Consider the following 13,008-nt stretch of genomic DNA (forward strand, 5'->3'; position numbering starts at 1 on the left):
CAAAGGTGTGGATAAGCACACATACTATTATTATGTATAGCTGATTGTATGCTAAAAAAACCCAAGTATGTGTGTGTGTGTGTGTGTGAGTGTGTGTGCGTGTGTGCGTATGAGTGTGTGTGTGTGTGTGTGTGTGTGTATATGCGTATGTGTGTGTGTATGTGTATGTGTGTGTATGTGTGTGTGTATTTGTGTGTCTGTGTGTGTGTGTGTGTGTTTGCCTGTGTGTTTGTGTTTTGTGTGTATGCATGTGCACACAAACAAGTTTTTGACAAATAAATCCTTGCCCTGTGACAGCACCATGAGTTAATGTCCACAATGTGCAATAATTTTTTTACACACCAGGCAGTCAGTATAAACTCATAAGCAAAAAAAAACCCCCCAAAAAAACAAACTTTTAAACATTCAAAAAAAAAAAAAAAGAAAAGAAAATCCATCAAAAGAACTGCATAAATAAACAATGCCAAACCAAAAGTGATTACATTTGTTTACTACTTCTACTAGCTTAAGTGAGGCACATGAGCAAAAAAATTAAAAAATTAATAAATCACCTTTACCACATGAAGCAGTTGACAAGAAATCCAGCCAACAAACAAAAACAAACAAGTTTTTCCAAGCAAAATAGATAGGCTTACAGTATGACTCCCAAGCAACAAGCAACATTCAACCTGCAAATTTGCCAGGCTTAAAAGAGAAAATGATGCTCACAAGTAGCCACACCCAAAAGCTGACAACAGCAAGTGAAGACTGTAGCATTCACACTAAAAGATGTAACATTTGAGAAGACCGAGGACATCACAAAAATTCAACTGATTTTATGAATAATGAATCTTTAAAAAATAAAGGCATAAAAAGGTTTGTTTGGAAACCATGACTATCATGAAAAAAAAACCCCCTACATTTTATTGCAAACTGACATCTATTACAATATTCATTCCAGGCACGGACTATTGTTTTGTATAAATGTTTCTTCAAAGAACTGCGCTTACCTATGTAGGCTGAAAGTGGGATGTTTTCTTTAAAATTTCATCTTTTTCTCTTTTCTTCCTTCTAATGCACTATGGGGGCCAAGAGCTATCTGTCTTTGAAATGACTAGACATTATTTTCATCTGGTAGAACATTATACTCATAACAGAAACCTGTTTCAATATGCACAATGTCATACTCCATAAAAGATTTGTTTTCAACTAAAGATTTGAAATGATGATACTCAAAAACACCAAAGATGAAAGCAAGTGCGCTTGATTGATTGGTTGATCGATTGATGGATTGAGTAGGTGTTTTACGGCACTATTGACACAGTTTTGGTCATGTAGGCGCCTAAAACATATGCATAGTCACAAGCCTATTTATTTATGAAAAGGATGGGCAAATTCTTCATATATAGTAAAAATGTAACTTTACATATATTCTCAATGTTAATACAAGTGTATAAATATTTACCAAATTCTATATTTTTGTATTTTTGTGAACAAGTCAATTTCATTTATAAAATTTAGAAACGTCTTTGGGTCGACAAAGTGGAAAAGGATAACATTCTTACATTTAAAATATTTAAGACAAGCATGGCTAAAGTTGAAACATTTTACTGGAAAAGGCCCAACAGTGAAATAGGCGTTGCATGCCACGCAAAAAGAAAAGCAAGAGAGCATCAGGACCAGCAAAAATAATCTCAATAAAAAAAGATAAAAAAAGACCCTATAGACATTCATCATGCTTATTTAGTGAAGGAATGAGTTTCTACAGCTGTGACTGCTCTTATCAAACTAACATGTATCCGAGGAAAGAAGGGATGAGGGAAGTGATGCTCATTTACATGGGAAGAGAGGGACGGGCAAGGGTGGGGTGGGGTGGGTGGGGTGATGATTTCAGAAAAGCACAGGTCATTGTGATTTCTTTCACCCACGCATTTTTTTGACAATCAGCACTCCATACCATAAAACTTAGCAATGGCAGACAACGGGTCCAAATGAAGAGGCTCTGAAGATCAAATAAGATTTTTAAAAGCCCATACCAACAGTCACCTTATCCAATTGATAATAAATCTGTAAAATGTCAGGTGTTCATTAAATACAAATGTCATGATACGTTCTGTGACAATTTTCCAAGACAAAATGTGATTGCTAATTTGAAGACTATGCGTAACAAATGTAGGTAAATATATATATTTATGGTTCTTTTCTGGGGTTTTTTTAAAGTTCTGGTCCATAAAAACTGTAAGGATGTTCCTTCGTGAACAAGAATAAAAAGGCTTATTTCAGAATAGGAGCTAAATTTTTTAAGAAAATAAAAATCTAGCTAAAGGATAGGTTTTATGGAAATACAATCGAACCTGCTCTAACAGCCACCTGTCCAAGACAATAAGCTAATATGATTACTTCCTAATTCCCTCTTACGTTTTTTTTCTCATAATGACTGCCTCAGACGCCCACCCATCTAAGAAAACTACTTTTCTACTTGACAGTGGGTGGCTTTCTTTGGACAATTTCGCCTGTATATATATGTAGGCCTACTTTTAGAGCAGCAATGGTAGAAGACATGATATTCTTATTTGCATGCATGCATGGAGGCAGAACGTTGTTCTTCACTGGGGAGATAGAAGTTACATTAAGTTACTAAAAGTAAAAGGCTGGACAACAGAATAAATTGTTACATACAAAAGCAAAAGGTTAGTCATCAATAAAATGTCAGAAATACCTTCCAAAATATAGCCACAATAATAAAAACCAAAGCAAGAATAAGGGAAAAAAAAAATGGATCCCATCACAGCGAGATTAAATATTGCTCCAATACGCTACAAGCCGGAGAAAAATGGCAATAAAACCAAGGGATTCCCAAAGTGCACTGGACATACGCGCCAGGATTTCTGCTGGATTTATCTCCCCTATTACGCTCATCTTCCTGCGATCCTCTGCCGATTTCTCAGGGTCAGGCCTGGATGCTGCACCCGGGGTGGGTAGCATGCCTAGTGCAAAGAAAATCAGCATAAGAAGAGTACTTTGGACAAGACATTCAGTCCTAAATACAGACGGTTCGGGATGCATGAGAGGTTGAGGAATACGCCTGTACCATAAATCTGAGGGAAAACACTGGGCTGTTAGTAATTACATACCTGTGTAGCTGTTCTTGAAAGACCCACGGGCTTGGACTGAACTCTTACTTACAATTACAACAGAAGTTGGAAAAGAACAGGAGAACACTCACAAGAAAGGCTACTTACCCAATCTATCAGTTTCAACCATACCCCAAGAACTAATAAGCTAAAAAAGAGAGTCCCTATCTGAATGTTGCCACATGTACAAAGAAAACGACATCAACAAAAACAAAAACAGACAATATTTAGAAACTTCAGATTAAAAAACCCAAAGCTACAATTACCATACTAAAGCAACTAGAACTTTTACAAAGAGGTACCTTCAGAAATTGAAACGATACCCAAGAAAGAATATTTACAACAGAGAACTACGTTCCTAGAAAACAAGACATTCCAAAAAATTAACTCACTTACCGGTACCAGCAAAAAAGTCCTCACAAACTATAGTGACAAACAAAACTACAATTACGATACAAAAGCTACTTAGACGTTTACAATAAATACTTTCAGAAATTGAAACGACACCCAGGAATGAATATTTACAACAGAGAATTACCTTTGAAGAAGACAGGATAGATAAACAAATTAACCAACTTACCGGTAGCAAAAATATCCTCACAAACTGAAGTGACAAACACATACAAAATCACACCTGAACAAACTGTCCTTCATAAACTGAAGAGACACAAGGTCTTTTTCATTTTCACTGGAAACTGTACATACTTTCATTCAAAAAGGAATATAAGCCCATAATCTGATTATGAACTACTTAAAATATAATGAAGTGCAGAAAAATTGCATTGAGTGTGTAAAGAGTGAAAGAAAAGCGTGTAACGGGTATCTAGTGAATAGCATAGATTACATGAATGACTACAAAACGTCTATGAACTGTGGATACAGTTAATATATAAAAAATATATTAAGTAGTGTGCAGAAAGCAGTATTTGCTGTTGATTAAATTTTCTATTTAAAACCTCAGGACCCGATCCTAAATAACCATTTAGTAAGCATTTTACGGCACTTGCAACACAGTTAGGTTATATAAGTGCCAAAGATTAGAGGTGTCACAAGAGAGTAACAAACACAAAAAGAAGGAGTAGAGATAAGGATGATAGATATGTTTGATAGGAAAGAAGGACCAAAACACACAAGAGCACCTGCAAACCACCCACTAACCTTCAGCTTATGTACGGCTATCTTTCCTTTTAAGAGGCCTCAGCTCATGTCTTTAAAGCCTTATATAAGACCTCACACTTGTTTTATGTGATTTGTATCTATGTCTAGATTTCAGGTTGCTTCAGTTTATCCATGAGTTGTAGTAAAAGTAAGTATTTGTCACTAGTTTCAAAAGATGACACAGAATAGACCCCACTATTTCATCGCTAAAATCACAAGTGATTTGGTGGCCTTGATCTCACATTGACAAGTCTTTTCTGATACAAGGCAGGAAACGTTTCAGAAACCAACTCAGCACATCATAATCCAAAAATATTTCTTTTGTGGAAAATGACAAATCAGCTAAAGACATAAAGTCAACAAGATGGCTGACAAAAGGACCTCGGACACATCACTTATTATTATAACCCTTAAGCCACACTCAAGTCATACCTTAGTCACACGCTCATGCAACACTCATGTAACATTCATGACTACTTATGGACCATTCATACGCACTCATGCACGCATAAACCCTCGATTCACACTCGTACAACTTAAATGGATACTCATACAATATTCATGCACGCTCATGCATTATTCATGCACACTCATGCATTATTCATGCACTCATACATGTGCATGCAACACTTAAGCCACTACCAGACAAGTTGAAAGTCATAAGTTTAAAAAAATTATCTTAAAAGGTACCCACACAGTTGTTTTTTTCTTTGTGGGTCTTTTTTTTAATAAACAATGTTTACTCTACAAGAGAGCGCACCAGTTGGTATCATGCTGGACTAAGGAGTTGATGGCCCTGGTTCGAATCCCCAAAGGGGCATTCTAAGCTTGGGTTTTCTTGGGGAGTTTTTAAGGCTCTCCGCCGAATTTTACTAAGTCCTAACACGTTAAATTCAGACGTCCCCCCTCTCTTAAACAATCATACAGTGTTGAAAGGGGTGTTAAATCTTGACAATGAACGATGAACTCTTTGAGACCTGGGACTATTGATGAGCAAAAACAATTTTAAAGCTTAACACCGCAGTCACTGATCCAGAACCTTTCCAGACTGTTGTAAGTAAAATTCACAAAACAGGACCAGAGATAGCATATTATATTGAGGAAATACATTTGGACCACAATGTTCAAAAGCTACTGTTTATGTGTACTTCCCCTTGAAAGAGGCTTTCTAACAGTGCAATACCTGTTTCATAAAAAGTTCTTTTTTTTAAATGTAGGTATTTTTTACGCCCCCATCAACACGATTTAGATCATTTACAGGGTGGTCTCCCAATCCTGCTTGTAAAGGCCGACCTGGGCTGAGAAGGATACAACATCTTAGTAGAAAGACCCGGATACTCAATAAAAATGTTCTCCTCACTCGGGAATCAAACTCGAGTTTTCTGAGTGCAACAGTGAAGCGCTTAACTGCTACACAACAGACGCCGGTATGAAATAGTTAAGGGCCTCTTAGAAAACAAATTGCAAAGTGTAGCATCTGCATCAAACACAAAGTGTCATTGCATGTTAATTCCATTGGTCACAGATCTTGTCTCTTCACTTTTTAGAGAATATTTGATTTTCTTGTTAACACCTGCCAGTGAATATTTGTTGACAATAATTTGGCTCATTTTGAACCTCAAAGTTTTAAATTTTGTTTACAACTTAGATAAACGTTTTTCAGTGAAAATCCACACAGAAATGTGTTTTCAAATGGACATAAAAAGTGCTGAGTCAAAAAATAAAAAGATAAAAATTGCCAAGCCAGCTGAAAAAATGTTGGTTTCTTCCTTTTCATCATAATTTTGACTAGTGCCAGATTTCACCACTATGCCACACATATACATTCCTGCCCAAACGGGAATCCATGGGTGGTAACTTTGTTTTGCCTAATAGTCACTCATAACCATGACAAGATGTGAGCTGACCACCAAGCAATGATGAATACGGCAAATGCGATGCTGTATATCACGAGATGCTGAAGGATACTGATACTTACTAAATAACAAGTGTAAACTTGCCGGTAGAAATTAATATAAAATTATTAGTATTAGTAATGCTGCAGGGGCATGTCCTTATAAGTATTTGTAATGCTGCAGGGGCATGTCCTTTTGCAAGTGGTGCAGATTTACAAAATTAAATTTTGGTTCAAAAGCTGTTGAGAAAATATTGGGTTTCATCGTTTTGTCTCAACCAAAACATAAAATGCTCGTACTGTATGTCAAATATCTAGAAAGACAAAGTGAGGACAAGGAGCCATTGGTAAAGAAAAGAAAAGACATTCAAAGTATCCGTGAAAGCAAAGGAAACTTATAAAGATGCAGTATATCATAAAATTACCCTCTAATCTTGAAAATTAATCCCAGACAATCCAATAATTGCTTTAAAATTTAAATAATCCGACTGATATTGACTGAGCTATAATTTTAAGTTCCAAGAACTTAAAGAATGAAGAATGTCTTCTTTTCGTCATTCATCTCTAAGACGTGACATGACAGAGAATTTACAGAAAAAAAATAATCACAAAAATCATACCGACAGGAAAACAAATGTTGATTTTAAGTAGCCATTCAAGTGGATGTGCAGTAAATTCTAACCAGCATAACAAAATACAAGGTCAACTCAAGAAACAACAACCCCCCCCCCCACATTAGCCTGCAATATCTGCTTTGAATGGAACAGAGCAACCACGCTGCTCATCATGTAGCACTGATCACAACAACTGCATAAAAGATAATGAGGAATATGGGTTTATAATTTTGACTTCGATTCATTATTCAAACAAGGAAAAAAAAGATGGCAACAACTCATATCCCATTTCAAATACAAGTCAATGCCAACAACAGTGTTTACACCGCCCTTGTCATCTTGTTCACTTTCTCACTGTTCTAGTCTCGTATTTCAAATGGTTAAAGAACATGAGTTGTAATAACATAACTACAAAATTTATTCTTTACCCTCGACTTTGGGTCATCTTGTTTTTTAAATTCAATGCTAACCACAAAATGATGAGTATCATCATGGGCACAATTACTAAGCTACTCATTTAATTCTACTCTACGTAGCAGCTATGTATAGCATTAATTCACGCAAGTTCTCTGTGTACTAATGTAAAATAAAAACTCTCTCTTAGCCAAAAGAAAAAAATATTATTTTCACTGCAAAATAAACACACTCTCACACAAAAGACAAACACTTTCCACCAGTAGTTTCTTTCCATCTCGTTTTTCTTCTGCACTAAATGATCGTTATTGAGTTGAAATAATTCTTTCTACCCAAACAGTCAAAGACAAATAGCAGAAGACCCACCTTTCTCTTCAGCAAATCTATAAAGTCCTGCCATTGGGTCAGCACCAGGGGACAGGACAAAGATGAGTGGAGAGAAAAAGTGTGAGTCCTTGTAACACACGGACAGGTCAAAGGTTGGAGGCTCGATGTACTTTTGACCCATGCGGTCAACGATAAAGCTCTGCACGGCAGGAACCATCTGTACACGAGAGAAACATAACATAATGAGTGTTACTAAATATGAGGCATTGTGGTGAAATCAAGCGCTCGTCAAAATGATTAAATCAAAGAAACCGGCATCTTTCTGGGAGTTTGGCAATTTTTCCAATTTTTCTTTTTTGGCTCAGCACCTTTTATGTCCACTTAAAAACACATTTCTGTGTGGATTTTTCTGAAAAAAGTTGATAAAAGGCACAAAAAAAGTAAATGTACAGTTCCAAAGGTCTCTGAAGCTTTGGAAGTCACCAAATTATGGTAACCATTCTCTCTTTAGTTTTACCTCTGAAAGCAGGGGAGCCCCATCTCCTTCAATCCAAAATATCTCGACTTATATTCCAAACAGATGGGTATTTTTTTAATCGAAAGGTAGACAAATTAACAAGCTTTGAGATGATACCAATAACTTCTTATACCCAAAAACTGACAAGCGCCTTATTCCACCGCATCGTGACACAAATTAATCAAATTGATTGAACTTTTGAAACAGCTCAATGCATGCTCAAGATTTCATGATTGAGCAATAACAAAGTTTCATTTAACTCTTTGAATACTTACCTGTGGCAGATATATGAAATGCTCAACCTTCAACATTATAATGATGGCCTATTCATAACTGTTTGACAGATCAGAATCAGCATGCACATTAAGATGTATTCTCATTTTTAAAACATGATTAACAAATCAATTGTCAGCTGCGACATCTTTCCATAAATTTCACACAGCTCTTTTTGGTCCAGTTTAGCAACTTCTAAGCTTATTCCATGTAACTTTCAAGCTACAGAAGGATATTTAATGTGCATTGGTTACCTTGTCAGGTCGGAAGCAGCGTAGGACAATGAGCTCCTCCATACTGGTCAGCTGAGAACACAGGGGCTCAGGACATTTCTCCAAGTGAGGTGTGGCAGAGTCATACAATTTCTTCCATTCATTAGGCTGAGGGGGAAAAAATTAAGTCCCAGTATAGAGATTCTGCTTTCTTAAAAACAGTGTAAGAAACCTGTACGGCATACTCTATTGTTGAAATTCTTGAACTTTTTACCATTTGAAAGGGTCGTCCCTCTTATTGGTGTGCAGTGGGTCTGATCAATGCTCATTAGAATTAAGTACAGCACTAATTGTATGATCATAACTGTTCAATGCATCACATCAGATTCTTCTTAAAACAAAACAAAGCTTCAGAGAATCCTACATTTAGCTATCTTGAATGAGTTAACCCTGAACCTGCCTTAAATGAATACTGACACATGCAAAATCCCTGCTAATAACATCTTCCCTAATTGCCTTCTCTTCCAATAAATTTTCAGACATACTCTGTACTTTGTCAAAGTTCTTTCTTTGTAAGCACAAGTCAGTATTCACAAACGTTCCAAACCTCCTGATTCATCTTACACCATGATCAATTCAAAAAATCATTTCAAAAGATTAAAAAGGATTTCTAGCTCTACCTTTCACAACATTCTGTGTCTAAGTCTGCAAACACACAAAGTAGTTTCCATTTACACAATAATCACAAATCGCAGACATTCTTGTTTCTATTTTTAAAATGTGCACATTTTTTGCTAAGCAATTGCAACCAGAAGAACAGTCACAAATTTACCGCATTTTGAACCATCTCCATGAATCCCTTGAAGGCTGGTAGCTGGGAAGCTCTCACAATCTCTGACCATGATTTCTCTGACAACCACGACGTGGCAGGGTTAGCAAATGGATTCTCCAGAGCCACACCCCCAGTGAGCAGGAATCTCCATTCTTGGTCATCAACTTCACCTCTGGCAGACAGATTTATTATCAGGGAATGTAATTTGGTCCAAAACAATTTCAGCAGCTTTTGTATTTCAACTTGATGTGGATCTAATGATGTTATCATTAGAAACTCTAGAGCTCCATAAGGGAACAACCCCCCCCTTAGTTTACGACTAAGAGTTCAAAGTTTCACTGACTTTTGGAGCAAAAGTTTTTAAGGATGGACAGCCAGGCTAGAAAGTATAGGTGGAACAGTATCAGACAGTTCCTTACTAGACTATATCATAGCTATGTATAGATTACAGTTGTAAAACATCCTGCTCAAAAGCAGATGATTAATTTATCATGGTGTGGATCACTACACAAAGACAAAAATGTTAGTAAATTCATGAGGACGTCTACTTCATTTATGAGTTTTCTATGCCTTTAACTTGAGGTCTTATTGATATAATGGACAAGGCAGCCAACACTTTACACATAACAACACTAAAATACACTTGGCTTACCTGCCCTTGGCCAAACCAATGCATAGCAGGAAGGAGAAAAGCAGTTTGTCTTTCTCAAACAGCGAGCGGCAGACATTCTGGTAAATACTGTAGGTGAAGTCTTCATTCAGATTCTCAATGCGTTCCGCTAAATCTGGTGATGGGGTGCTAGTTGCAATAGACTGAAAACAAAAAAACCCAAACAAGATAAATAATATGCTCTACCAATTTACCATTTGTCCCCAAAAGCTTTTCCTTTTCCACATTTTCAAAATTTAGTTCAAATGCAGATATTTTCTAATTATCATTTTGTTAAAACTTTGAACAGGGCATAACCGCCTGAAACACCACCACTACATGAACTTCAGAATCGGCACCTCAGAGCAGTGTCAATGGCAGAACCAGCAGCCAAACAGGAATTCATTGACTTCAAGCCTCCCCAATGTTTGATGCACTGGGTTGACTGAGAAGGAAATGTTGGCCCAACCCTAGGCAGGGAGACTCAAAAACTCCACAGGAACCTGGAGAACCTGTTGTGGACAGCAGCCTCTGTGTCAGAGACTGGGGTGTCTATTTAACTCTTTCACTACCTGGGTTTTTTTTCTCACATGGAACGGGCTCTATCTGTGACATACTTTCTGATTCTGCCTACCGGCAGACAAATAAAGATTTTGAGTTCAATTTCCAATATTAGCCACATGTATATGAAAATAAAGGGGAAATAATGACCTATTTCAACATTGTTGCTAAAAACGATAATTCTTCAGCTTGAGATTTCAGTTTCAATTGTTACAAAAGTAGGTCATGGCTCACGGTCCAGGGGTGAGAGTAACTCGAGCCGCGGTATGAAAGAGTTAAAGATGAACAAGAAGAATAAAAAGAATTTTGTCAAATTAATTTCCCAACACTTTATTTATGAAGAAAAAGAGGTTAAAATTGTATAAAGTCTGTAGCATCACAGATTTTCATGCAAATACAATTCCTGAGAGTAATATAAAACAAAGTGAGTAAAGAAAGGTGAAGCTGAGACAAAGTAAAGAAAAGTAATATAGAATATATGATAAGTAAACATTCCTAATTCGTGAGAGAAATATTGAAAGAAGACATACACTTATACGGCAAGCAAGTCATGCATACAATGTTGAATAAACATGTAGGCCTACAATATACAGGAACACACAAACATACACACACACACACAAACAAATACACATGCACGCACACACACACATACACACACAAATACAGACAAAAACACACACACACACACAACATAAACACAATCATTAAAAAAGAATTAACCTGTTGATATTTCTCTCCACACACACACACACACACACACACACACACACACACACACACACACACACACACACACCAATACACACACACAAACAAAAACAAAAACTAACAAACCTGCAGATAGAGGTTGATGAACCAGGCTAAGGAGTACTGGTACATGGGGTCAATGTTGGCCAGGTCAGAAATGGTGAAGAACAACATGCTCCCGTGCTTGGCCACCTGAGACAGAGATGTGTTCATCAGGAAGCGGAACAGGCAAAAAAAGTTATTTTTTAAAAAGACAGGTGTTTTTACACCCCCCTCAACACAATCTAGATCATTTAGAAGGCAGGTTTCTGACCCTGCCTGTCAGTGCCAACCCGGGCTAGGAGGGATACAACATTTCAGCATAAAGACCAAGACCCCCTATAAAAATTTCTCCCCACTTGGCAATCGAACTCAGGACGGCCACTTTTCTCCTCAACAATGGGTGGCCGTCTTAGACAATTTCAGCAGTACTCTCTTTTGAAAATATCTCTGTATATTGTCCAGGTCAACAGGTCTCTTGATATTATGGTGATATAATTACATTACTTGAACGTTTTCGACTTTAATAATAATAAATAGCATTTGTATAGCGCATATCCCCGCTCAACAGCAGGCTCTATGCACTTTACACTATATTAAGTATACTAATAAGTATTGTAAGTGATACATTGAGAAGACTGTCAAATATACATTCATTCACTTTCTAAATGAGCAAAAGAAATAAAGACAAATATTTTCTAGGTGCTAAAAGTCTCTATTCCTCTATGACACTATCAGTGGGTGGTTGGCAGGTGTTATGATGTTGTTTTCTCCTTCTTTCCTACTACACATTTGTAATCCTTATCTCTCCTTCTTCTTCTTTATGTCTTTTACTCTTTAGTAACACCTCTAACCTTTTGCACTGACATGACTTACTTGAGTTGTAAGTGCCACAAGCCTGTTACTAAAACTAAAAGACTCCATAAAGAGAAAAACCTACAGGTTTGTAACCATTCCTTGTGACATCAATCTCTTCCTCCGTCTTTGTGGCAATTTTCTGCTTCTCAGAGATTTCGAGGGAAAGAACTTTACTGGATGACAAGATCTCAATTGCGGTCTCATCCTCCAAAATATTGCCCTGTAAAATGTGGAGAAAATTTTTTTTTACTGGTGACAGTGAATGACGTTTTTTCATGCATTTTTAAAGCACTTTGTAACTCAACAAGTTAAAACAGCTGTGCAGCAAAGTAGGATAAGTGCTCATAGGAAAATAAAAAGAAAGGATAAGAATAAGTTTATTCATTACTACTGGAGAAATAGTAGTAGCAAAAAGTGATTGTTATCTTTTCTTTTTATTGGTGTGGTTTGCTTCTTCTTTCCTATCAAACATCTATCGTCCTTATCTCCCCTTCTTCTTTTTTTATGTTTGTTACTCTCTTGTAACACCTCTAATCTTCTGGCGCTCATATGACCTTATGCAGTTGCGAGCGCCGTAAAACCTCTACTAAAACTAAACAGTGATTGTCATCCACTTTTTCCTGACCTGAGAGGAAGAGAGAACCTCCAGAATCTTGTCCTCAATGTCCTTGAGCTGTTTGCGGTTGTGTGCCGACTCCAGGATCAGCTGATTCTTCTTCTCCTCGAGCTGAGGTCTCTCCTTGGCCGCCACCAGACTCAGTAGCTGATCCTCCAGGCCAAGTGGGGTGATCATGAAG

The 13,008-nt window shown here is 37.0% G+C and overlaps 1 protein-coding gene across 1 annotated transcript in view; it reads right to left on the reverse strand.

Annotated features, from left to right (window-relative positions):
- Positions 1 to 13,008, reverse strand: part of LOC101848837 (dynein heavy chain 3, axonemal) — a gene marked incomplete at its 5' end in the record, with an annotated part of 135,539 nt that overhangs the window by 19,769 nt on the left and 102,762 nt on the right. Inside the window, 8 exon segments of the mRNA XM_035971600.1 lie at positions 2,856 to 2,966; positions 7,560 to 7,737; positions 8,565 to 8,690; positions 9,355 to 9,526; positions 10,007 to 10,167; positions 11,402 to 11,506; positions 12,294 to 12,431; positions 12,837 to 13,008. Coding sequence (XP_035827493.1) covers positions 2,856 to 2,966; positions 7,560 to 7,737; positions 8,565 to 8,690; positions 9,355 to 9,526; positions 10,007 to 10,167; positions 11,402 to 11,506; positions 12,294 to 12,431; positions 12,837 to 13,008 — 1,163 coding nt within the window.

This window comes from Aplysia californica, unplaced genomic scaffold, assembly GCF_000002075.1.
Source record: "Aplysia californica isolate F4 #8 unplaced genomic scaffold, AplCal3.0 scaffold00469, whole genome shotgun sequence".
Classification (NCBI taxonomy): Eukaryota; Metazoa; Mollusca; class Gastropoda; order Aplysiida; family Aplysiidae; genus Aplysia; species Aplysia californica.